Raw genomic sequence first — 27,223 nt, forward strand, 5'->3', positions numbered from 1 at the left:
TCTTTGATCAGACTTCACTGCACTTTATCTTGCACTAAATGTTATTCACGTTATTCCCTTAATCATGTATCTGTATACTGCGGATGGCTCGATTGGAATCACGTATTGTCTTCACGCTGACTGGTTATCACGCAGCAAAAGCTTTTAACTGTACCTTGGTACACGGGACAAACTAAACTAAACTTCGAATTCACTGACGATACACAAGTTCATAAGACATAGGAGCAAAATTAGGTCCATTCAGCCCATCGAGTCTATGTCATGGTTGATCCATCTTTCCCTCTCAACCCATTTCTCCTGCCTTCTCCCCATTGATACTTCTATTGTTGGATGAATAATAGGTACCAACAAGTTAGAGAACAGGAGGGAGACTGAGAAACTGGTTGAAAGATGCCAATGCAACAGTCTTGTTCTCAACGATAGCAAGACCAAGCAGCTGATTGTAGAAACAAAAAGCTGGAGTAACTCAGCGGGACAGGCAGCTTCTCTGGAGAGAATGGAATGGGTGATGTTTCGGGTCGAGACCCTTCGCCAAGCAGCTGATTATTTACTTCACCTAGGGAATGCCAAGGATCTACGAACCCATCTTCATCGATCGAATGGTGATGAAAGGAGTCATCAGCTTCAAATATCTGCTCATGCACATCTTTTAGTTTAGTTTTGCGATACAGTGGGGAAACAGGCCCTTTGGCCCACCATGTCCTTGCCAACCAGCGATCGCCCACACAATCGTTCTACCCCATGCACTAGGGACAATTTACATAAGTCAATTAATCTGCAAACTGAATGTCGTCGGAGTGTGGGAGGAAACTGGAGCACCCGGAGAAAACCGACACGGGCACACAGAGAACGGGCAAACTCCGTTCAGACAGTTATGATCTGTCCTGAAATGAGCACATTTATGCTATTGCAACGATAATTCACCAATGTCTCTACTTCCTCAGAGGTTTGAGGAGATTTGGCATGCCACCAAATACTCTGGCGAACACTCTCATGATGGTGAGCATGCTGACAGGTTGCCTGGTTTGTTCATGCAGGAGGCTGCAGAAAGTGGTTGACATTGCCTGGCCCATCGTGGATGAATTAGACGTCCGCACCATCAAAGGGATCTATAGAAAGCACTGCCTCGAGAAGGCAGCCAATATCATCAAAGACCCTGGCCAAGCTCTCATCTCGTTGCTAGCATCAGGAAGAAACTGCAGGAGCCTGAGAACTTTTACCTCCGGGTTTAGGAACAGCACACTGCACAACCCTTGGACCACACTGCTCAACCCTAACCGCATCTCCACCTCATCAGGGATGTAATGCTGAGGCGCTGGTCAGGCCGCATTTGGAATGTTGTCAGCAATTTTGAGCACCATATTTGAGGAAGGATGTGCTGGCTCTGGAGAGGGTCCTGAGGAGGTTTACAAGAATGATCCCAGAAATGAGTAGGTTAACCTATGATGAGCGTTTGCCGGCACTGGGCCTGTACTCGCTGGAGGTTTTGCAGAATGAGGGGGCTACAGTGCTTTCTGTAGATCCCTTTGATGGTGCGGACGTCTAATTCATCCACGATGGGCCAGGCAATGTCAACCACCTCCTGCATGAACAAACCAGGCAACCTGTCAGCATGCTCACCATCATGGGAGTGTGGCGATCGCTTGTTGGCAAGGACATGGTGGGCCAAAGGGCCTGTTTCCCCACTGTATCGCAAAACTAAACTAAAAGATGTGCACGAGCAGATATTTGAAGCTGATGACTCCTTTCATCACCATTCCACTAGTGGGAGAGTCTAGGACTAGAAGTCATAGCCTCAGAATTAAAGGACGTTCTTTTTGGAAGGAGATGAGGAGAAATTTCTTTAGGCAGAATCTGTGGAATGCTTTGCCACCAAGGCTGTGGAGGCCAAGTCAGTGGATATTTTTAAGGCCGAGATAGATAGATTCTTGATTAGTACAGGTGTCAGAGATTATGGGGAGAAGGCAGGAGAATGGGGTTAGGAAGGAGAGATAGATCAGCCATGATTGAATGGCGGAGTAGACTTGATGGGCCGCATGGCCTAGTTCTACTCCTATTCACTTATGACCTTATCACCTTAACTACAATAGACTTTGAACTGATGAAATACCAGACTTTGTACTGTGAGTCTCAAGAAGGATCCCAACCCGAAATGGCATCTGTCCATGTTCTCCTGAGATGCTGCCTGACCAGCTGAGTTACTCCAGCACTTGGTGTTTCTTTTTTATGGACTTTATACTATCAAGTTTGCATACATACTTTGGCTTGCACTATTATGATCTGGTTTCAACCACATTGATGCCACGGCCAAAACAGCCCACTGACGCTTCTACTTCCTAAGAAGGCTAGGGAAGTTTGGCATGTCTCCAGTGTATCTTATCGATTTCTACAGATGCACCATGGAAAGCATCCTTTCCAGGTGCATCACAGCTTGGTGTGGCAACTGCTTTGCCCAAGACGGCAAATAATTGCAGAGTTATGGGTGCAGCTCCATGCAAGAGACAAATCAGCCTCCCCATGTCATCTACTCCACCAACCCTCCGCCCTGTCTCGGGAAAGCAGCCAAGATAATCAAGGAACACATGCTCCGATCATTATCTCTTCTCCCTTCTCCCATGTGCAGAGGAGACAAAAGTTCAAAAGCACCCACCACCAGATTCAAGAACAGCTTCTATGAGAAGGAATTTCTTTAGTCAGAGGGTGGTGATTCTGTGGAATTCATTGCCACAAATGGCAATGGAGGCCAAGTCATTGGGTATTTTTATAACAGAGATTGATTGGATCTTGATCAGTAAGAGTGTTGAAGGTTACGGGGAGAAGACAGGAGAATGGGGTTGAGAGGAAAAATTGATCGGCTTTGATCTTGCTTGGTGTGGGCAGGTTGGGCCAAAGGGCCTAATTCTGCTCCTTTTTCTTATGATCTTATAATCTTCTTCCTTGCTATTACTGAACTGAACTCTCATGTTTAATTTAGAGATACAGCGTGGAAACAGGCCCTTTGGCCCACCAACCAATGGTTACCCGTATCCTACACAATAAAGCCAATTGACAGAAGCCAATTAACCTACAAACCTGCACATCTTTGGAGTGTGGGAGGAAAGTGAAGAAAACCCACATGGTCACAGGGAGAACGTAGAAACTCCATACAGACAGCAGCCGTTTCCTGGATCGAACCCAGGTCTCTGGCGCTGAGATGCATCAACTCAGCCACTGCGACACTGTGCCACCCATATACTAGGGATGAGTTCCTGATCTTCCAATCTACCTTGTTGTGGTTCTTGAACTTTCTCTGCAGGGTAGCACGCAACAGAAAGTTTTTCACTGTATCCCCAGTGCATGTGACAATGATAAACTGATACCAATACTAATCCCCAGTTGGAACGCAAACAAATTGAGCAGACTGATACAAAAGAATACACTTTTCAGGGGGATCTCAGAAATGCTTGGCATCTACCATTTAACGCAAGGAGTCAAGTCAAGAATCAAGAGTGGAGACACAAGGTACTGCAGATGCTGGCTTACAAAGACAGACACAAAGTGCTGGAGTAATTGAACAGTTAGGCATCATCTCTGGAGAACATGGATGGCTGATGTTTTGGGTTTGGACCCTTCCTCTGACCCTTTCTCCAACCTGAAACATCAATGGGGTTAGGAGAGAGAGATCTGCCATGATTGAATGGCGAAGACTTGATGGACTGAATGGCCTAATTCTGCTCCTATCACTTATGACTTTATGACATCACCTATCCATGTTCTCCAGATGCTGCCTGAACTGCTGAGTTACTCCAGCACTCTGGGTCTTTCAAAAGTCAAGAGAGCTAATTGTCATATGAAACAGCGAATGTAATTCTTACTTGCTACACCTTTACAGGTTGATTAATACCCAATAAACAAAACATACATTTCTTGCAGCCACATTGAGTTCACAAAGTTTTGAGAAAGCAGTGGTATAATCTTCCAAGCTTTAATATAGACTGTAATCAAATTACTGTGGAATCTCTCATTAGTTTAGTTTAGTGATACAGCGCGGAAACGGGCCCTTCGGCCCAACGAGTCCGCACCAACCAGCGGTCCCCGCACATTAACACTATCCTACACACGCTAGGGACAACTTTACATTCATACCAAGCCAATTAACCTACAAACCTGTACGTCTTTGGAGTGTGGGAAGAAACCGAAGATCTCGGAGAAAACCCATGCGGTCACAGGGGCAGCGTACAAACTCCGTACAGACAAGCACCTGTAGTCGAGATCGAACCTGGGTCTCTGGCACTGTAAAAGATGTAAGGCAGCAATTCTACCGCAGCGCCACCCATGCATTGCCTTGCTCATGTAAAAAGGCAATTATGCATGTTGGTTTAATCTGATTACAACATTTGTCAAAGTACGTTTTCACAATATATTTTTTAATGTTATACATAGGGAACTTGACATTGTACACTCCATGAAACAACGAAGCCCTCATGAATGGTGCTGGTAAAATCCACAAACAAGATCCTAAAGTTTTGCTGTAATCTTTCTCAACAGAATTTTCTTCGAGATTTACTGAAGAAAGCAAATAGGCCCTTTGATGAAGTGAAGCTGGAGGAGTATACCCTGACCACGGTAAGAGGAAAATCCTAATGGTTTTCCACAGCAAATGTTTATTGACAGTATAATCTTTTTTACAGACCTATGCATAATGGATTTTCTAATTCCGCTGAAATCCCATTTTCAGATTTAGCAAAAAAAAGTGATATAACAATGTTAATTATGGAATTGTTAGTAATGAAAGTAATATTCACAGCTTAGTCACAGTCAAACAGCACAGAAACACGCCCTTTGGCCCTACTCACCTATTCTGACAAGGTGACCCATCTAAGCTGGTCCCGATTGCCCACATTTGGCCCATCTATATACCAAAACACTCGTTTGTTTGTTTGCTTGTTCCTGAACTATAGCCAAAACGGTACAGGATAGCACGACAATTTTAGGCCCTCCTTACCCACCGCCATCCCTTTGGTGCTAATGGAAGAAGTTTCATTGAAATCAGTATTATATTTTTTAAAGTTATTTACATTTTAAAGTTTAAATCTATCTCCTAGGGAGGGAGAGGGGAGGGAGGGTGGTGGAGGGAGGATAAGGGGGGTTGAGGGGGATGGAGTCGGGGGGAGGGGATGGGGGGGAGGAGGGAGGGAGGGTGAGGAGGGAGGGAGGGTGAGGAGGGAGGGAGGGGTGAAGAGGGAGGGAGGGATAAGGGGGATGGAGTCGGGGGAGGGGAAGTGGGGGAGGAGGGAGGGAGGGTGAGGAGGGGGGGAGGGGTGAAGAGGGAGGGAGGGGTGGGGAGGGGGGGGGGAGGTGAGAGGGGAGGGTGCTGCACCAATGCAGAAGAGGTTTGAGCCCAACGGGTCCACTTGGTCTAGTATTCCTCTAAACCTTTCTTATCCATGGACCTGTCCATGTGTCTTTTTAAATGCTGTCATTGTTCCAACCTCAACTACCTCCTTTGGTAGCTGGTTCCGTACACCCACCACCCTCTAAATCTGCTTCTTTCCTGTGCATCATCCATGTTTCAACTGTTACATCACTGTCATCGTCCGTCCTGAAAAGGGCGCAAGCTTCCGGCGATAATCATTGGGAGCCATCACTTGTACAATAGATGATGGTGGTAGCAGAATTAGCTCAGGCCACTTCCAGTTTCCAGCCCCGCGACATGGACACTTCTGCTCAGGGCCACCCTCTAAATGATAAAGTTGCACCTCAGATTCCTATTCCATCTTTCCCCTCTCACCGAAAGCTATGTTCTCTGGTTCTTGATTCCCCCTGTAGAAACAATGAACTGCAGATGTGATTGTGTGTGTTATTGCTTGTTTTTATTGCTCTTATTGGTGGACTGTGGGTAACGGAATTTCGTTCAAAAGACTTGTTTTTTTGGATGACAATAAAGGCTATTCTGATTCTGATATGAAAGATAGACGCAAAGTGCTGGAGTAACTCAGCGGGTCAGGCAACATCTCTAGAGAAAAAGGGTAGGCAATGTTTCATGTCGGTACACTTCTTCAGACTTCTTCAGTCTGGACCCGAAACGTCAATGATTATTTTTCTGCAAAGATGCTGCTTGATGGACGGTGGTGGATCTGTGGAGAGACGGCTGTGGAGGCCAAGTCATTGCATATTTTGAAAGTGGAGATTGATAGGTTCTTGATTAATAAGGGCTTCAAAAGTTATGGGGAGAAGGTAGGAGAATGGGGTTGAGAAGGAAAATAGCTCAGCCATGTTGAATGGCAGAATAGACTTGATGGGCCGAATGGCCTAATTCTGCTCCTAAGTCTTCGGAATTGAGGAACTTCAAGGTGTAACTATTTACAGGATTTTTTTTTTAGGTAGAATAAAAGGGATTAAAAACTGTTTTTTGAGGTAAACTTTCCAACTCAGTTCTCTCAGAGGAACAAATTAAACAAGGACATTCCTGACCCAATTTTGAATGGTTGGAGATTTGTACAAGAAACACACAAATTGTGTAATCCTATTAGTTATGTTCCTTTTTGGCAAAGTGTTGGGAATAATCTATGTTTTCTGACCGTACATTAAAACCAGGCAATTAGCGGAATTAATAAGGGGCAGCACCGTGGTAGAGTTGTTGCCTTACAGCGCCAGAGACCCGGGTTCCATCCTGACTATGGATGCTGTCTGTACGGGGTTTCTACATTCTCCCTGTGGTGGCGTGGGTTTTCCCCGGGTGCTCCGGTTTCCTCCCACACTCCAAAGACGTACAGGTATGGAGGCTTTGGTAAAAATTGTAAATTGCAAATTGCCCCTAGTGTGTGGGATGATGTTAGTGTATGGGGATCGCTGGTCGCCGCGGACCTAGTGGGCTGAAGGGCATGTTTCCACACTGTATCTCTAAACTAAACAAAAATTTAAGAGCCTCACAATATATGCCAGTGAAGATTAGGTAAAGTGTAATAATGCTGGGCAATGTTGTTGTATAGATAGGCCTATGGATAGGGCATGGTAAAACAACAGAGGCGATGTTTAAAAAGGGCAGGAGAGAAGTGTATGCCCAACCTCAAATGCAAAAGTGGCATGAGAACAGAGGTAATCATGGCTCGGAAAATAAATTTGTGTTTATTTTGTACTGTCTACTGAACAAAATTGGAGATAACATCTCAAAAGTACGTTACTCCTACATTACCAGTCTTTTGTATTTCATGAGGTGTGAATCAAGGCTGATCTATTTTTCCCTTTCAAACCCATTCTCCTGCCTTTTTCTGGTAATCTTTGACACCCTTAATAATTAAGAACTTATCAATATCTAATGACTTGTCCTCCACAACTGTCTGTGGCAATGAATTTCTCAGATTCACCACCCTCTGACATTACCTTAGAGATACAGCGTGGAAACAGGCCCTTCGGCCCACCAAGTCCTCGCCGACCAGCGATCACCCTGTACACTAGCACTATCTTACACACTAGGGACAATTTACAATTTCCCCAAAGCCAATTAACCCAGAAACCTGTACGTCATTGGAGTGTGGGAGGAAACTGGAACACCCGGAGAAAACCCACGTGGTCACAAACTCCATACGGACAGTACCTGTAGTCGGGCTAAAGAAATTCCTCAAGAAAACTTGTTTTCCCTCTGCTGCTTTAATTGATCCTTGTAATTTATATAATGCCTATTGGATCTCTAATCAATATTCCCCTGCCTAACGGTTTACAGTGGTGATGCCTCCACCAGGGAACTAATGTGATCTCCAGGATCCAGGCATCGAATGCTGTTCCTCTCCAACCCTCCAGATAATTTCTAATCAGAGCGTAGAAATACCGTGCTGTCCTTAGAAACCAATTTCTTTGAGATGGTCCTGCAACCATGTGTGGAGTCTTGCTTGTTAGCTCAATTACGTCATCGTTGACATCGTTAACATGGCTATTAACTGTTAACTCCAAATGTTCCCTAATTCTGCCATTTCTGCACTCACCTTTCTCCAGGGAAAAAAATGATCCTCCTGAGCATATTCGAACAGACCTTAGCTGAACTCTTGTTTTTCTTTAGGCATCCTCTGCCTTTACCTAAGCAACTGAAATTTTAAAAATTCCTACATTGCTGTAAATGTCACAAATACTCTTAATAAGCTGACTTTAGTTTAGTTTAGAGATGGAGCGTGGAAACAGGCCCTTCGGCCCACCGTGTCCGTGCCGACCAACGATCCCTAACGCACACTACCACTATCCTACACACTAGGGACAATTTACAATTTTACCATGACTCTCATGTAAGTAAATCTCCACCTTAAAAATACCCATTGACGGCTTCCACAGCCTTCTGTGGCAATGAAATCCAGAGATTCGCCACCCTCTTACTAAAGACATTTCTCATCTCCTTCCTAAAGGTACGTCCTTTTATTCTGAAGCTGTGGCCTCTGAGCCTTGTCTCTCCTTCCCAATGTCAGTGCTAAACCCCTATCTTATCTTCTTTAAATGATAAGAGTAAAGGAGGTGGGATTATTTTGTGAGTTTTGGAAGTATGATTTCCATGTTGGAATGTGCACTTTACACTTTTCTTTTACCGTCTGCAAGTTAACTCTCAGAGACTATGCACTCACATCTGTGTAGGAAATAACTGCAGATGCTGGTTTAAACTGAAAATAGACACAAAATGCTGGAGTAACAAGGCAGCATCTCTGGAGAGAAGGAATGGGTGACGTTTCGTGTCGAGACCCTTCTTCAGTCTGAAGGTTCCCGACCCGAAATCTCACCCATTCCTTCTATCCAGAGATGCTGCCTGTCCCGCTGAGTTACTCCAGCATTTTGTGTCTATCTGTCTATCTCACACCTCCTCTAATATTTTTTATAAATCCAGATATCATTCATACATGACCAATTTCTGATAATATCACATGCAAGCTCGTTGAGCGTTATCCATGCTGGACGATACAATAGGGGCATTTAAGAGACTTTTTAGGCAGACGCATGGATATGCAAGGAATGGGGAGATATGGATCACATGCAGGCAGAGGAGGTTAGTTTAACTTGCCATCATGTTTAGCACACATAATGTGGACTGACGCACCTGTTCCAGTGCTATACTCTTCTATATTAAGGTGAGAGATTTTTGGGACTCGGGATAAGGGACGCACAGTGGCTCAGTGGTAGAGATGCTGCCTTACAGCATCAGAGACCCGGGTTCGATCCGGACTTTGGGTGCTGCCTCGACAGGCGTTTGTACGTTCCCCCTGTGATCACATTGGTTTTCACCAGGTGCTGTGGTTTCCTCCCTCGTTCCAAAGACGTTTGTAGGTTAATTGGCTTCTGTAAATTGTTCCTAGTGTGTAGGATGGAACTAGCATAAGGGCGATCACTGGTTGGAGCAGATTCGGAGCAACTCGACCGCTGTGCCACTGTGCAATGCAATAGTGATTTGGGATTAAAAACCTGGAGACTGGTACATGGATAATAACTAGACAAATAGAATAAGTAGTTCTAAGCATACTGGTTCATTGAGATGTAAATAACTTTAATCATAATAATAATCATAATAGTATTAGCCAAATATTAGCCAAGTATGTTTTACAACATACGAGGAATTTGATTTGCCATACAGTCATACCAATAAAGAGCAACAAGACACCCGAATAAATTTTTTAACATGAACATCCACCACAGCGACTCCCCCACATTCCTCACTGTGATGGAAGGCAAAAATAGTTCAATATCTTCCCTTCTTTATTCTCCCGCGGTCGGGGCACTCTAACCTTCCGTTGTCGGGGCGATCTTGGCTTCCGCAGCCAGCAGTCGAGCCCTCCGCATCGGGGCGATCAAACTCCCACATTGGAGGGATATCAGCTTCCCCGCGCCGGGCGATCAGACCCCGGGTCGGGGCTAGTTGTACCTCTTGCGACTTTGGAGCTTCCCGACATTGGTCTCTACCTGAGACTGCGAGCTCCTCGATGTTGAAATCTGCAGGTTTGAGAGTCGATCCCAGGCAAGGGATCGCAGGCTCTGATGGTAAGTCCACGGCCCCGCGGTGGGGCTCAAAGTCAATCCCGAGCAAGGCCACCAGCTCCATGATGATAGGCCACAGAGCGACTGGAGATACGATCTGGAAAACAATCGCATCTCCGGCAAGGTAAAAGATTGAGAAAACGTTTCCCCCTCCCCCCTCCCCCACATAAAACAAACCAGAGAACATTAACACATACAGTGCTCTCCATATTGTTTGGGACAAAGACCCATCATTTATTTATTTGCTTCTGTACTCCACAATCTGAGATTTGTAATAGAAAAAAAAGCACGTGATTAAAGTGCACATTGTCAGATTTTAATAAAGGCCATTTTTATACATTTTGGTTTCACCATGTAGAAATTACAGTTGTGTTTATATATAGTCCCACCATTTCAGGGCACCATAATGTTTGGGACACAGCAATGTCATGTAAATGAAAGTAGTCATGTTTAGTATTTTGTTGCATATCCTTTGCATGCAATAACTGCTTGAAGTCTGCGATTCATGGACATCACCAGTTGCTGGGTGTCGTCTCTGGTGATGCTCTGCCAGGCCTGTATTGCAACCATCTTTAGCTTATGCTTGTTTTGGGGCTAGTCCCCTTCAGTTTTCTCTTCAGCATATAAAAGGCATGCTCAATTGGGTTCAGATCGGGTGATTGACTTGGCTACTCAAGAAAAACTTTGAAAAACTTCTTTGTTGCTTTAGTAGCATGTTTGGGATCATTGTCTTGCTGCAGAATGAAACGCCAGCCAATGAATTTTGAGGCCTTTGTTTGAACTTGAACAGATAGGGTGTGTCTATATGCTTCAGAATTCATTATGCTACTACCATCAGCAGTTGTATCATCAATGAAGATAAGTGAGCCAGTTCCTTCAGAAGCCATAACACCCCCACCACTGTGTTTCACAGATGAGGTGGTATGCTTTGGATCTTGGGCAGTTCCTTCTCTCCTCCATTCTTTGCTTTTGCCATCACTCTGATATAAGTTTATCTTCGTATCATCTGTCCACAAGACCTTTTTTTGCAGAACTGTGGTTGCTGTTGTAAGTACTTCTTGGCAAACTAACCTGGCCATCCTATTTTTGTGGCTAACCAGTGGTTTGCATCTTGCAGTGTAGCCTCTGTATTTCTGTTCATGAACTCTTCTGCAGACAATGGTCATTGATAAATCCACACCTGACTCATGAAGAGTGTTTCTGATCTGTCGGACAGGTGTTTTCTTTATTATAGAGAGAATTCTTCTGTCATCAGCCGTGGAGGTCTTCCTTGACCTGCCAGTCCCTTTGCGATTAGTAAGCTCACCAGTGCTCTCTTTCTTCTTAATGATGTTCCAAATAGTTGATTTTGGTGAGTCTAAGGTTTGGCTGATGTCTCTAAGTTTTATTCTTGTTTCTCAGTCTCGTAATGTCTTCTTTGACTTTCATTGGCACAACTTTGGTCCTCATGTTGATAAACAGCAATAAAAGTTTCCAGAGGTGATGGAAAGACTGGGTGCTGAGAGCTCTCTTATACTTGCATTAAGGAGGCAATTAAACGCACTGTACTTTTAAAACACACTAAAAATAACAAAAAAGACAAAAAGACAGACAGACTGTTGGCGAGGCTGCCATCGCTGATGCCGGCACCCGGTCAAAAAGCTAATAAAAAAATCTAACTAGTGTTGGTTAATTTCTTTATCTGTGAATTGTGCGCTTGTAACAGAAATATCCTTTAATTATCAAATGTAATGTTTTATTTTTGCAAGTCTGAACAGATTTACATATTCTGAACAATATAAATGTTTGACCCATTTTAGGAAACTTTCATTTTTAAAATTTTTTTTAAGCTCAAAATGTTTGATTCAAATCATGATGGAAAGCTGGGACTGGGCGAAATGGCCAGGTATGTAAATTTTAACAATTTACTATTTGTTTACTTAAATAAACAGCTTCATTTATGCAATGTAAAATAGATAAATTAAACATGCATTTTTAAAAATAGGTTACTTCCTGATAAAGAGAATTTTCTCCTCAAATTTCAGGTAGGTACTCCAATATTTGCATGTCTCATATTTGAAAAGGGAAATGTCCTTTAAACGTGCAATGAAAAATGGTTCTGTACATATTAGTTTAGTTTAAAGAAACAGCGCGGAAACAGACTGAGTTGCACCAATGATCCTCGCACACTAGCACTGTCCTACGCACAAAGACAATTTACAATTTTACTGAAGCCAATTAACCTACGAACCTGTACATCTTTGGAATGTGGGAGGAAACCGGAGAAAACCCACTCCCTACAGACAGCACCCATAGACAGGACCGAACCCGAAGACTGGAGGAAAGATTAGGTGCTGAGAGCTCTCTTATACCTACATTAAGGCAATTAAACATACCTGAGCAATTACAAACGCCCGTAAAGCCATGTGTCCCAAACATTATGGTGCCCTGAAATGGGGGGACTACGTATAAACACAGCTGTAATTTCTACATGGTGAAACCAAAATGTATAAAAATACCCTTTAATAAAATCTGACAATGTGCACTTTAACAACATGTGACTTTTTCTATTACAAATCTCAAATTGTGGAGTACAGAGGCAAATAAATAAATGATGGGTCTTTGTCCCAAACATTATGGAGGGCACTGTACATGGATAGGAAAGGTTTAAAGGGATCTGGCCTAAATGTAGGCAAATGGGACTATCTTAGATAGGCACAAAACGCTGGAGTAACTCAGCGGGCTAGGCAGCATCTCTGGAGAGAAAGAATGGGACTATCTTAAATGGGGCCTCTGGGTCAGCCTGGACGAGTTGGGCCAAAGTTTTCATGCTGTATGATTATATAAGTAGTTGTTCTATCACTTAAAAAAATATTTTCCACATATTTTTTTCATGCTTCAGTGCGAGAAAAGCAAAACAATCTATTTAAACACAATTCACTGAGCATTTAGTTCGTCTCCTCATTTTTGCAAGTTCACATTATCCTGGCCTCTCCCAAGAATCACCGGAGTAAAATGCACTCAATTTGTTTTAGCTACGTCAATGATCTCTCAGTAATCTTTCAATCACCTTCATCAATGTCACAGGTCCATTCATGTCATGTATTTTCAGAAACCTTAGAATATTGAATGTCTTGCTATATTATTGCTGAGTTTGTTTTCTAATTTTTCAGGGGGTGAATATGTCTTCAAAAGAATTTAATGATATCTTTGATTATTACGACCAGGTAATTTTTCTAAAATGTCACTGCAATGATAATTTATTGTTACATTTACATGTACAAACTCCATAAAGACTGCACCCGTGGTCAGGATCGAACCGGGGTCTCTGGTGCCACCAGAAACATTACCACTGTGCCGCCCCAAACTTTTCAACAAATTATGTTTGTTTTTTTCTATTCCAGTGGAATGTTCAGTCAGTACATATGTTCGAACCCATTGATGATAGATTTTAAATAACAAGGTAATTATGGTTTAAGGGGATAGGAAGGAAAGTGGAACTGAAAGGTAAGCTGTCCTCTTAGGGAATGTAACAGCAGCTTCCAGAGACACCAGATATACTCCTAATGCTAATTAATATAATGACCTAGTCCCAAAACCAGTTTCCAAATAATTTAGCAGTTCTGAAAGACCCTATAGTTATTAAATTTAGTTTTGTCATTTAGTTAAATACATAAAATTATTTAGAAACATAGAAAATAGGTGCTGAAGGAGGCCATTTGGCCCTTCGAGCCAGCACCGCCATTCATTGTGATCATGGTTGATCATCTACAATCAGTAACCTATGCCTGCCTTCTACCCATATCCCTTGATTTTTCTAGCCCCTAGAGCTCTATCTCTCTTAAATTCATCCAGTGAATTGGCCTCCACTGCCTTCTGTGGCAGAGAATTCCACAAATTCACAACTCTCTGTGAAAAAGTTTCTTCTCATCTCAGTTTTAAATGGCCTCCCCTTTATTCTTAGACTGTGGCCCCTGGTTCTGGAATCCCCTAACATTGGGAACATTTTTCCTGCATCTAGCTTGTCTAGTCCTTTTATGATTTTATACGTCTCTATAAGATCCCCTCTCATCCTTCTAAACTCCAGCGAATACAAGCCTAGTTTTTCCAATCTTTCCTCATATGATAGTCCCTCCATCCCAAGGATTAACCTCGTGAACCTACGCTGCACTGTAATAGCAATAACGTCCTTCCTCAAATTAGGACCAAAACTGCACACAATACTCCAGATGTGGTCTCACCAGGGCCCTATACAACTGCAGGACTTCTTTGCTCCTGCACTCAAATCCTCTCGTTATGAAGGCCATGTCATTAGCTTTCTTCACTGCCTGCTGTACCAAAGTGGATAACCTCACATTTATCCACATTATACTGCATCTGCCATGCATCTGCCCACTCACTCAACCTGTCCAAGTCACCCTGCAACCTCCTAACATCCTCTTCGCAGTTCACACTGCCACCCAGCTTTGTGTCATCTGCAAACTTGCTAGTGTTACTTCTAATTCCATCATCAATTTTTTTTAAACAGTTAATTTTAATGTCATCTACAAATTTGCTAATCATGCCACCTATATTTACATCTAAATTTAGTTCCATTTAGAGACACAGCATGGCAACAGGCCCTTCGGCCCATTGAGTCCACGCCGACCATTGATCACCCGTTCAACTAATTATCCCACTTTCTCATGCACTCCCTAAACATCAGGTGCAATTTACAGAGATAAATGAACCTACAATTTGGCGGCACGGTAGCGCAGCGGTAGAGTTGCTGCTTTACAGCGAATGCAGCGCCGGAGACTCAGGTTCGATCCTGACTATGGGTGCTGCACTGTAAGGAGTTTGTACGTTCTCCCCGTGACCTGCGTGGGTTTTCTCCGAGATCTTCGGTTTCCTCCCACACTCCAAAGACATACAGGTATGTAGGTTAATTGGCTGGGTAAATGTAAAAATTGTCCCTAGTGGATGTAGGATAGTGTTAATGTACGGGGATCGCTGGGCGGCACGGACTTGAAGGGCCGAAAAGGCCTGTTTCCGGCTGTAAATATATATGATATGATACAAACTGCACGCCTTTGGGATGTGGGAGGAAACCTACGTGGTCACAAGGAGAACATGCCAGGGTCTACCGGCTTCACTACTGTGCCGTCCTAAATTGTTTACTGAAATAAGGAACAACAATGCACCTTAACCCTCGGGCACATCTCTTGTTACAGCCTTGCAATCTTAAAAACATCCCTTTGTCACTACCCTTGTCTCCTACCTTCAAGCCAATTTTGGCTAGCTCTCACTGGATCCCATGTGATCTAACTTTCCCAACCTGCCTACCACACAATGCCTCGTCAAAAGTCTTGGTAAAATCAATGAAGCACTGTCTACCACACTGCCCTCATCAATCTTCACAAATCTCAAATAGTTTACTTTTCTGCAAATTATTTATTTAGTACGAGTTTAATTTGATGCCATCAACATTGTTATACAATACACAATTATATTGAAATCTTTGGACCATGTAATTTAACTGTTTCATCCAACTAATGTTGCCATTGTTAGTTTAACCTATTATGAATTTTAAAACACATGCATACAGTTAGAAAATATTTATTAATTTTCGCCCTGCATGATCTTTTTACGAGAATACCAGCAGTAGTGTCTAAAGATGCAGTCTGTTAGTACTACAAATTTTTTGGAACAATAAAATTGATTTAATTATTGAATATCTAGTTAAACATTATAAATGCAAAATACTAATTGATGTTTTCATTGTTATCACAGACAGAATCTATGAGCTGAATATTGTTTATGAATAACAATAAAGGCAAATTACACTTTTAATAATAGAGTACGAGTTTTCTACTGATACAAATATGTTTACATTCAACCTGCAGACTGTCATGATTTATACAATAGGATTTATTCACTTTAAATATGTATTAACCCACAAGTTTAGCACCATTTTTGAAAAATAATAAATGCCACCTTCTCTGGCATCAGTCCAGATGGTTTAAATGATTGCAATCATCTCTCAAATTCCAAAACAGCTTTAAACATTTAATGTTGCACATTTCTTAGAAAAATGCCCCCCCACAAGAGATTGCCAAAAGTTGTTTTTTTTAATGGAGAAAAGCTCGAAAGGGTGCAGTGAGGATTTACGAGGATATTGCCAGGACACAAGGGCCTGAGCTATGGGGAGAGGTTGAGGAGGCTAGGATTCTTATTCCATGGAATGCAGGAGGATGAGGGGTGATCTTATAAGAGGTGTACAAAATCATGAGAGGAATAGATCAGGTAGACGCAAAGAGTCTCTTGCCCAGAATGGGGGAATCGAGAACCAGAGGTCACAGGTTTAAGGCGAGGGGTGGGGGAGGGAGAGGGAGATTTAAAGGGGACCTGAGGGGTAATTTTTTTCCCACAAAGGCTGATGAGTGTATGGTACAAGCTGCCTGAGGAGGTAGTTGAGGCATCTACTATCACAATGTTTAAGAAACATTTACACAGGTACATGGATAGGGTAGGTTTAGGGGGATATGGGCCAAACACGTGCAGATAGCACAAGTGTAGTTGGGATATGTTGGTCGTTGCGGGCAAGTTGGGCCGAAGAGCCTGCTTCCATGCTGTATGACTCCAAAACAAAACATTCATTTATGATGGGTATGCATATTGCTGTATTATGACCTTAAACTGTGCTTTCCCATTACTAAAAGTGGGAACTTTGAGATTTTAAACCAATTTACAACCATAAACTACTGAGAGGTTTAATGTTTTAGAAATAAGCCCCTAGGAAGAGTATACACTAATCAGTTTGCTGATGTTAATAAGATTTGTATTCTTTGAAGACCAGCAAATGTCTTAATCTTGTATCTTAATCTGTTTAGGACAGCAGTGGATATATAGATGAAAATGAATTAGATGCACTACTAAAGGATCTCTGCGAAAAGAACCAACAGGTAACAACACAATGCAAAATGACTAACTTTTTAAAGTTTTAAAAGCAAATGAAGGCTTTATTCTAAATGGCTGTGTGTGATGTTTAGTTAATTGTATGACTGATTATAAAATGCAGGACCTAGATATTCAAAATCTCACAACGTACAAGAAAAACATCATGGCTTTGTCTGATGGAGGGAAACTCTTTCGGAAGGACTTGGCATTAATCCTCTGTGCTGAAGAGTGTTAAATATCTTGCATTCTCGTGTGCTTGTGATTTCTGTGAAGATAGCTGTGTGCTAAAAGGGTGTAGGACATGCTCTCCTTCAACCGGTATGCATATTGGTTAATCAGAAGAGTGTGCAACACATTCTTTCTGATCTGTTGTATCTATACTCTTTGTAATCTATTGCTTTTGTACCTACAGAATTCATACAATAAAGTATACTACAGAATATAACATGAAATGAGGCATCAAACAATCATTTTGTTTGGGAGTGAAAGAAATGTTTATCATAAATGTTTACAAAACCGTGCCGAATTGTTTAATGAATGGAATAAAGGTATTCCTGTGCAATTCCCAAAATTTACAATTAAAGATGTTAAATTTATGCTGTAAAAGATTTTCAATAATTGCTCTGTATGTTTCTTTGAGCATGGTGTACGCTTTTTTTTGGAGGAAAAATTGCTTATATCAGATGGAAAGAAAGTAAAATAATATAATGCTGAAAACTTTGTGATCTTCATAATTTATTGATGAGTTGAAGGCATTTAATTCCTTTCACACACTGTCAGGAACTTTTATTTGTGGTCTTTTTTGTTCGTTTTCTTTTTTTTTTGATATAAAAACAAAATGGGGAATTATCATGGATGAGTTGAGGATGCAGAGATTGAGGATACAGGAAGAAACAAAAAATAAGGAAAACAAACAGGAAAGTTTAAGTTAATTGGCAAAAGACCATCTTTACACATGAAACATTACCACAACTGCATTGTATGTTTAACATCCATTCCAGATTATAAGAAGTCTATAATGATAAAGCATCTCACCACTGTGTTGGACGGTGGCTTTGAAACCCAGCCTAACATGGTATTTTGAAATTGAAAATAGGTAATGAACTAATTATTCAAAATGTAACACTATAGCCCTATAATCAGAGGTAGATAGGGTGGTGAAAAAGGCAATTGCCCTTATCAATCAGGGTATTGAGTACAGAAGCTCCAGTGCTAGAACCTTGAGCAAAAAAACCCAAAGTGCTGCAGGAACTCAGTGGGTCCGGCAGCATCGGTGGGGGGAATGGACTGATAACGTTTTGGGTTGGGACCCTTCTTCACACTGTTTGAAGCAGTCTGCAGGTTCCCAACCTTAAACGTCATGTGTCCATTCCTTCCACAGATGCTGCCTGACCTGCTGAGTTCTTCCAGCACTTTGTTGTTTTTTTAAACTAAATATAGGAGTTAGGATGTTATATTACAGCTGTACATTGTGAAGGTCACATTTGGAGTACTTCTACAGTTCTGCTTGCCTCTCTGTCGAAAAGATGTAATTAAACTGGAAAATGTGCAAAGCAGATTTAGGCGGATATTACTGGGTTTGAATTATATGGAGAGGTTGGATCAGCTGGGCATTTATCCTGAAGGCTGAGAGGCAACCTTAGAGGTTTATGAAATCATAAGGTGAATAGTCACAGCCTTTTCCCCAAGGTAGCGGACTCTAAACTAGACCACATGGGTATGGGACAAGTTGTCAGAGGAAGTGGTAGAGACAGGTACAATTATGCCAATCAAGAGACACTTGGACAGGCATATGGATAAAAAAAAGTTTGATGGGATATGGGCCAGGTGCAATCAAGTGGGACTAGTAGCTTGGTTAGACAACTTGATGGTGTTGGGCAAGTTAGACCAAAGGTCCTGTATCCATGCTGAATAGTTCTACAACTCTACTCCTTTCAAACGTCTACTTTATAAACCAGACCTGTTTTAAAATCAAACTTCATCATATTAATGGATCTTTTCTTCCAAAAAAAAAATCTGAGTTTACCAATTCGAAGAATCACCCTTTATTCCCACTGTGCATGCATCAAATATGAATGTAATATTTACAACACGTTGCTCCCAAAATGTTTTCAGGATTGTTTTGCCTCACTTTGCACCAAGCAGAGTACCAAAATTGCTGCTTCTGCTTAATTAAAAATATAGTTGCAATTAACTCTGCAAGCTCTGATTCTACAACAAATATTGTTCCAAATAAAGATATTCCGAATTAGATTTCAAGAAAATTATTTTGAAAATCTAATCAAATATAAATCATCAAAAAGTATCACAGGTTCTTCCATTCGTAAACTGGCATAATCCTCTTGTGCATGTGTCCTGTTAAATTCTGTTTGCTTTTTAACACTTAGGAGCCTTTGGTTTTTCTGATAAGTGACTCCATCATGTCCCATTGTTCATTTGTAACCTAGAATTAAAATTCAGAGGTAAGTATATACAATATTTATATTTTAAAAGTCTTTAACAGAAATCACTGAGAAAGGATGCAATTTCCTATTATTCCTACAGCAGGTGACAAGTAACACATTTTGTCGTCTGATACGAACATATATCATTTAGTGGGTATACGCCGATCAGCCAAAACATTATGACCACCTGCCTAATATGCTGTTGGTCTTCCATGTGCCGCCCCATACGCAGCAGGGTGCGATGCACTATATATTATGACACATTCCTCCCGTGACCACCATTAAAATTTTCTGTGACTTGAGCCATACAGACCTTCTCTCGGTTCAGACCAGACGGGATAGCCTTCGTTGCCCTCGCGCATCGATGAGCCTTGGGCGCCCAACACCCTGTCGCTGGTTTGTGGTTTGTCCCTCCTCGGACCATTGTACTCACCACTGCTGACCGGGAGCACCCCACAAGCCTTGCCGTTTCAGAGATGCTCTGATCCAGTCGTTTGGCCCTTGTCAAAGTCGCTCAGGTCTTTACTCCTGCCCATTTCTTCTGCATCCAACACATCGACCTCAAGAACTGACTTCACTTGCTGCCTAATATATCCCACCCCTTGACAGGTGCCATTGTAACAAGATAATCAATGTTATTGTTTTGAATTGAATATTCCTCCTACCAAAATGCAGTATGACACATTTATTTATATTGAAATGCACTTATTGTTTCCATTAATGCCCCACTCACTTGCCAACCACCACAAACCTTCTCAGCAAATCTGAAGATGCTGGAAGCCTGCATTAGAGTCGTACATCATGGATTTAGGCCCTTCAGCCAATCTTGTCCATGCTGACCTTTAGACTTCAGAGATACAGGCCCTTCAGCCCACGGAGTGCGCGCCGATCAGCCCGTACACTAGCACCATCCGACATACTAGAGATAATTCACTATTTAAGAACTGATTGGTCACTTGCTGCCTAATATATCCCACTCCTTGACAGGGGCCATTGTAACAAGATAATCAATGTCATTCACTTCACCTGTCAGTGGTCATAATGTTTTGGCTGATCAGTGTAAGATATGTTGGAGAGCATTATTAGTGATTGATTACTTGGGTGAGAAATACATTATTCCCCACAAATAACTCTAGAGTTAATGCATAAATGGATTATGGTCTATGGTCGATTCAGAAATCGTAGGTGCAAACGGACTTGGAAGTGTCAGAGTCAGATTCCCAAATGGTTAATTTGCAGGTTGAGTCAATGGAAAGGAAGGCAATGCAATGCCAGCATTCATTTCGTATGGACTAGAATATAAAATCAAGGATGCAATGCTGAGGCTTTACATAGCACCGGTAAAGGCACATTTGGAGTATTGTGAGCAGTTTTGGGCCCCATTATCTGAGGAAGGATGTGCTGGTGTTGAAAGGGGTCAGAGGATGATCTCAGGGATGATTGGGTTAACATATTAGGAGCGTTTGATGGCTCTGGGCCTGTACTCGCTGGAGTTTAGAATGATGAGGGGGGATCTCATTGGCACCTACCAGATAATGAAAGGCCCAGTGTGGATGTGAAAAGGATGTTTCCAGTAATGCGAGAGTCTAGGACCAGAGGTCACAGCCTCAGAACAAAAGGATATGCCTTCACAATGGAGATGAGGAGGAATTTCTTCAGCCAGAGGATGGTTAATCTGTGGAATTCATTGCCATGGGTGGCTGGGGAGGCCAAGACATTGGATATTTTTAAAGCAGAGATCAATAGGTTCTCGATTTGTAAGACCGTCAAAGGTTATGGGGAGAAGGCAGACGAATGAGGTTGAGAGGGAAAAATAGATCAGCCATGATCAAATGGCAGAGTAGACTCATTGGGCTGAATGGCCTAATTCTGCTCCTTTGTCTTATGGTCTTAATGCTTTGCCTCCTGTGCAGAAATTGAGGCAAAGGAAAAAAAGTCCAGAAGAGAAAGGTTCAGTTTCAAAAGAAGACATTACCTTTTGCAGGGCGTTAAATTCACCAGCTATTGAAACACATTCACCACCGTCAAATCTTATTACCTATAAAAAAAAAGAACCATAACGCTAACATTCAATTATGTGTAGCTTAAAATGAAACAATATAAATAATATTTTACTGCAGAATTCAAACAGCTTTATTGCTTCCTACCAGGAAACATTTCTGTCATTTTTGACTGTCTTAAGATCCATAAAAGAACAGTGCTCCTCTGTTCCTGCCCTCACCAAACTGTTACCTTTCATGTCTTTATCTCTTTCATAAGTTCAGAAGGGATTGGAACAGAATTAGGCCGTTTGGCCCATCAAGTCTACTCTGCCATTCAATCATGGCTGACCCTATCTTTCCCTCTCAACCCCATTCTCCTGCCTTATCCCTATACCGCCTGACACCCGTACTAATCAAGAATCTACCTATCTCTCTGTCTTAATGCTGACGACCCAAATTCTGGAATTTCCTATCGTGAACTTCAACATCTCTCTTTTTCCATTCAAGATGCTCTTTCAAACATAACTCTTATCCAATGTAACATGTAGCTGAGTGTCAATTTATTTTGTTCCTGTACTTGTGAATTCGCTTCGAGATTTTTTAATACATCTTGGTCATTGTAATAAAGACGTCGTTGAGGTAGCTGTTCGAAAATTAAGTATTTCATCATATTTCTGACCTTCCTTGCAGGCCATTTGCAAAACTGAGGGGCAAGTGTCTCTGCGTTGAATATCCAGATCTGTCTTGCCCGCAGTCATTTTTCTCTTGAGAAAATAGTGTTTAAAAGATGTTCTATGGGCGTAGAAATTTATCAATTAAAAAAGAAATTTGAATAGAGAATTTCATTTTTGAGGAAGAGTAAACAGTAAAACTCCAATTATCTTAAATGACATACAGGTTAATTGGTTTCAGTAAAAGGTGTAGGTTAGAACTGGTGGATGGGGTGATCGCTGGTTGGCGTGGACTCGGTGGGTCGAAGGACCTGTTTCCGCACTGTTTTTACAAAGTCTAAATTAACTCATTGAAATACCATGACCTCACATCTGCTTTATTGTGGGAACATCATGTTTTAGAGAAAGAATGTGAGCACTCCAAGTGTTAACTTACTGCTCCTGTAACCCAGTTGGCATAATCACTGCACAGGTAAGCAGCAAGGTTGGCGATTTCATTCACGGTACCAAAGCGGCCCATCGGAATTCTCTTCAGCATTTCTTTTTCAAACATACCACTGGGGTCAAGTCGACTGAAGGCACCCTACAAAGGATTAAAAAAACAAGCAAAATCTTTGCAAATGATCATATGAACAATTTGAAAGCCAAACATAGCGTGATTATCTTTTGTGCGCGATACAATTTTTGTACATGCTAATATAGAAAATACATATTAGACCTGACATTTAACATACTTTCAGATTTTATGAGAACAACAGACCGTTTGGCACCTTGTATCGTCGACTGGTCTGTGGTTCCACAGAGAATGCTAGCTAGCTGCAACCTGCATCAGTGTTCCACACTACTGGCCCAAAACACAATAGGTTGGAGGTGGAGAATACGCCAGAGGTCAAATGGAGGTGCACTTGATCTCTCACAATGGCAGTGATTCCATACATTACTTATCTGATGTTTGACTATTATTTTTGTCCTCGGGCAGAAAAAAAGGAATCGAGAACCAGAGGGAATAGGTTTAAGGTGAGAAGGGAAAGATTTTTTAGGAACCTGAGGGGTGACCTTTTCACACAAAGGGTGGTGGGTGCATGGAACGAGCTGCTGCAGGAGCTAGTTGAGGCAGGTACTATCATGACGTTTAAAGAAATATTTAGACAGGTGCATAGATATTGGGGGCAAACGCAGGGTGGTGGGATTAGTATAGATGGAAAATATTGGTAGGTGTGGACATGTTGGGCCGAAGGGCCTGTTTCCCCGCTGTATGACTCTCTGACTTTGACCATCTAGTCCCTCAGTTTTACACTAGCTATAGTTGATGTATTTAGCATTGCCCCATTCATTTAAATTGGGTCGCCATCCTTCGCCAAAAAGACAAGTGAAGATCTGCAGTTTGCAGGCAATGGATAACAACAATTTCTTGACCTAAAGGCACTGGAAAAGGCACTGGAAATGAATGTCTTGAGTTATATATTGGCTATGCCTATTTCCCACATTTACTCCACATTTACTGGACACAAAGAGAGAAATGAAAATAACTATTTCTAGCTCATGTAATCATCATTAGGATCTCTTTCTTTACCCATGTGTTAAGTTTTAAGGATAGCTAAAAAGCGTACATCATTATGGAGTCACAAGGAACTGCAGATGCTGGAATGTTAAGCAAAATACAAAATGCTGGTGTAACTGAGTGGGTCAGGCAGCACAATCCATTCGCTCCACAGATGCTGCTTGACTCGATAAATCACTCCAGCACTTTGTGTTTTGCTTACGTCATTATATCTATCTATCTATATCTATCTATCTATCTATATACTACTAAAACTCTGCGGTCCAACATTCCGTATGTATGTATGTATATGTGTATGTACGGAAGATTCCGAAGAATTTCTGTCCATAACTTACAAACCCTACTCCTCCCTGAAGTTACACCAAAGCGCTACGATTTTTGTACCGCCATATTCACCATTAACGTGGGCAACTATTGTAAGTACTTTCGTTCAAATTGAAGCTACCTTTTTAAAGCTAGAGAGATATTAAAGTTTAAATTTTCATTTCTAACCCTTTTCTTGAAGGGGCTTCAGCGCGTGATGTCACAATGGCACCCGTGCACCAATGAGAGATCAGCTCGGTTTTAAATTTACATCTTCAGCTTGTGACGTCACAATGCTTGTGTGAGATTGTTGCAACATTGTTGCGAAAAGCAACTGCCAGTTTTTTAAAGTTGTGCAAGTCACTTAACATACACAGGTCAGCATGGGGCCCCTATTCCCTCCCTCCCCCCCTTCCCCCCTCAACCCCTTCCTCCCCACTCCTTCCCACCTCCATCCCCACTCCCTCCCCCCTCCTCCCCAACTCCCTCCCCACCTCCCTCACCCCTCCTCCCCTAACTCCCCCCCCTCCCTCCTTCCCTCCATCCTCCCCCCCCTCCCTCCACCCTTCCATCCCTCTCCCCCTCCCCCCTCCTTCCACCCTCCCTCCCCCCCTTCTGGTTACAAAGGAAACCCTACGGGGACGGGCCCAACGGGGAAAGAGGGGTACTGGGAAAAGGGGAGGTCCCCCTCCCTCCCCTTCCCCCCTCCCCCTCCCCCCTAACCCTCTCCCTCCCCCTTCCCCCCTCCCCTCCCCCCCTCCCCTCCTCCCTCCACACCTCCCTCCTCCCTCCCTCCCCTCCTCCCGGTTACAATGGAAACCCTACGAGGACGGGCCCAACGGGGAAAGAGGGGTACTGGGAAAAGGGGAGGTCCCCCTCCCTCCCCCTTCCCCCATCCCATCCCCCCTCCCTCCCCTCTCCCTCCCCCTTCCCCCGTTCCCCCCTCCCCTTCCCCCCTCCCTCCACACCTCTCTCCTCCCTCCCTCCCCTTCCCTCCCTCCCATCCTCCCAATGCTTGTTTGAGATGGGTGCTACATTGTTTCGAAAAGCACCACTAACAGATCGCAGTGAGAAGCACTATGTGACCGCGAATGTTTCAAAACAAGCACTTAAAAAGCACTTATCTTTTTTTAAAGTATTTTTTTTTATTGCAAGTCACTTAACATACAGAAATCAGCATTGGGCCCCTATGCTCGTGGGCCACCGGGGCAAGTGTTTCGAAAAAAGCACTGAGAGTGTGTCTGGGGGAGAGAGAGAATGGGGGGGGTCTGAGAATGGGGACTGGGGAGGGGGACAACAGGGGTCGTTGCGGAGGGGGCTTGGTGGTGGGGGAAAGAGGGGTACTGGGAAAAGGGGAGGTTCCACTTCCCCCCTCAACCCCTTCCTCCCCCCTCCTTCCCACCTCCATCCCCACTCGCTCCCCCCCTCCCTCCCCCCTCAATCCCAACCTCCATCATCACACAGCCCCTAACTCCCCCCCTCCCTCCTTCCCTCCATCCCACCCTCCCCCACTCCCTGCCCCCTCCCTCCACCCTTCCATCCCTCTCCCCCTCCCACCTCCTTCCACCCTCCCTCCCCCCCTCCCGGTTACAATGGAAACCCTACGGGGACGAGCCCAACGGGGAAAGAGGGGTACTGGGAAAAGGGGAGATCCCCCTCCCTCCCCTCCCCCTACCCCCTTCCCCCCTCCCCTTCCCCCTCCCCTCCCCCCTCCCTCCCCCTCCCCTCCTCCCTTCACACCTCCCTCCTCCCTCCCCCCCCCCTCCCGGTTACAATGGAAACCCTATGAGGACAGGCCCAACGGGGAAAGAGGGGTACTGGGAAAAGGGGAGGTCCCCCTTCCCCCTCAACCCCTTCATCCCCCCTCCTTCCCACCTCCATCCCCACTCCCTCCCCCCCTCCTCCCCCTCCCTCCCCAACTCCCTCCCCCCTCCCCCCTAACTCCCCCCTCCCTCCTTCCCTCCCTCCCCAATCCCTCCCCCCCTCCCTCCACCCTTCCATCCCTCTCCCCCCTCCTTCCACCCTCCCTCCCCCCTCCCGGTTACAATTGAAACCCTACGAGGACGGGCCCAACGGGGAAAGAGGAGTACTGGGAAAAGGGGAGGTCCCCTCCCTCCCCCCTTCCCCCTCCCCTCCCCCCTCCCCTCTCCCTCCCCCTCCCCCCTACCCCCCTCCCTCCCCTCCCCCCTCCCTCCCCTCCCCTCCTCCCTCCACACCTCCCTCCTCCCTCCCTCCCCCTTCCCGCCCTCCCCTCCCGGTTACAATGGAAACCCTACGAGGACGGGCCCAACGGGGAAAGAGGGGTACTGGGAAAAGGGGAGGTCCCCCTCCCTCCCTCCCCCCTCCCCTCTCCCTCCCCCCCTTCCCTCCTCCCTTCCCCCCTCCCCCTCCCATTCCCCCCTCCCTCCCCCCTACCCCCCTCCCTCCCCTCTCCCTCCCCCCTCCCCCCCTCCCCTCCCTCCTCCCTCCCCCTTCCCTCCCCCAACCCTCCCCCTTTCCTCCCCTCCCGGTTACAATGGAAACCCTACGAGGACGGGCCCAACGGGCCCACTCGGTCTAGTATACTACTAAAACTCTGCGGTCCAACATTCCGTATGTATGTATGTATATGTGTATGTACGGAAGATTCCGAAGAGTTTCTGTCCATAACTTACAAACCCTACTCCTCCCTGACGGTACACCAAAGCGCTACGATTTTTGTACCGCCATATTCACCATTAACATGGGCAACTATTGTAAGTACTTTCGTTCAAATTGAAGCTACCTTTTTAAAGCTAGAGAGATATTAAAGTTTAAATTTTCATTTCTAACCCTTTTCTTGAAGGGGCTTCAGCGCGTGATGTCACAATGGCACCCGTGCACCAATGAGAGATCAGCTCGGTTTTAAATTTACATCTTCAGCTTGTGACGTCACAATGCTTGTGTGAGATTGTTGCAACATTGTTGCGAAAGGCAACTGCCAGTTTTTTAAAGTTGTGCAAGTCACTTAACATACACAGATCAGCATGGGGCCCCTATTCCCTCCCTCCCCCCCTTCCCCCCTCAACCCCTTCCTCCCCACTCCTTCCCACCTCCATCCCCACTCCCTCCCCCCTCCTCCCCAACTCCCTCCCCACCTCCCTCACCCCTCCTCCCCTAACTCCCCCCCCTCCCTCCTTCCCTCCATCCCTCCCCCCCTCCCTCCACCCTTCCATCCCTCTCCCCCTCCCCCCTCCTTCCACCCTCCCTCCCCCTTCTGGTTACAAAGGGAACCCTACGGGGACGGGCCCAACGGGGAAAGAGGGGTACTGGGAAAAGGGGAGGTCCCCCTCCCTCCCCTCCACTCCCCCCTCCCCCTCCCCCCTAACCCTCTCCCTCCCC

General features: G+C 44.1%; 2 protein-coding genes across 4 annotated transcripts in view; one reads left to right on the forward strand and one right to left on the reverse strand.

The window, feature by feature from the left end:
• calb1 (calbindin 1) overlaps positions 1 to 19,152 on the forward strand; it is a 42,285-nt gene extending 23,133 nt beyond the window's left edge. The window contains exons 6-11 of one of the 3 annotated variants that reach the window (XM_078397227.1): positions 4,528 to 4,605; positions 11,784 to 11,869; positions 11,969 to 12,008; positions 13,137 to 13,190; positions 16,836 to 16,907; positions 17,024 to 19,150. In XM_078397227.1, the coding sequence (XP_078253353.1) occupies positions 4,528 to 4,605; positions 11,784 to 11,869; positions 11,969 to 12,008; positions 13,137 to 13,190; positions 16,836 to 16,907; positions 17,024 to 17,137 (444 nt within the window). In that variant the 3' untranslated portion in view covers positions 17,138 to 19,150. Of the gene's footprint in view, positions 1 to 4,527; positions 4,606 to 11,783; positions 11,870 to 11,968; positions 12,009 to 13,136; positions 13,191 to 16,835; positions 16,908 to 17,023 lie in introns of all 3 variants that reach the window. The other 2 variants (XM_078397228.1, XM_078397229.1) reach the window with 2 other exon arrangements.
• Positions 15,393 to 27,223, reverse strand: part of decr1 (2,4-dienoyl CoA reductase 1, mitochondrial) — a 48,624-nt gene continuing 36,793 nt past the window's right edge. The window contains exons 8-10 of the mRNA XM_078397226.1: positions 22,436 to 22,582; positions 21,322 to 21,384; positions 15,393 to 19,345 (exon numbers count right to left, since the gene is read on the reverse strand). Coding sequence (XP_078253352.1) covers positions 19,286 to 19,345; positions 21,322 to 21,384; positions 22,436 to 22,582 — 270 coding nt within the window. The 3' untranslated portion in view covers positions 15,393 to 19,285. The remainder of the gene's footprint in view (positions 19,346 to 21,321; positions 21,385 to 22,435; positions 22,583 to 27,223) is intronic.

The sequence above is a fragment of the Rhinoraja longicauda genome, chromosome 4 (assembly GCF_053455715.1).
Source record: "Rhinoraja longicauda isolate Sanriku21f chromosome 4, sRhiLon1.1, whole genome shotgun sequence".
In the NCBI taxonomy this organism is placed as follows: domain Eukaryota; kingdom Metazoa; phylum Chordata; class Chondrichthyes; order Rajiformes; family Arhynchobatidae; genus Rhinoraja; species Rhinoraja longicauda.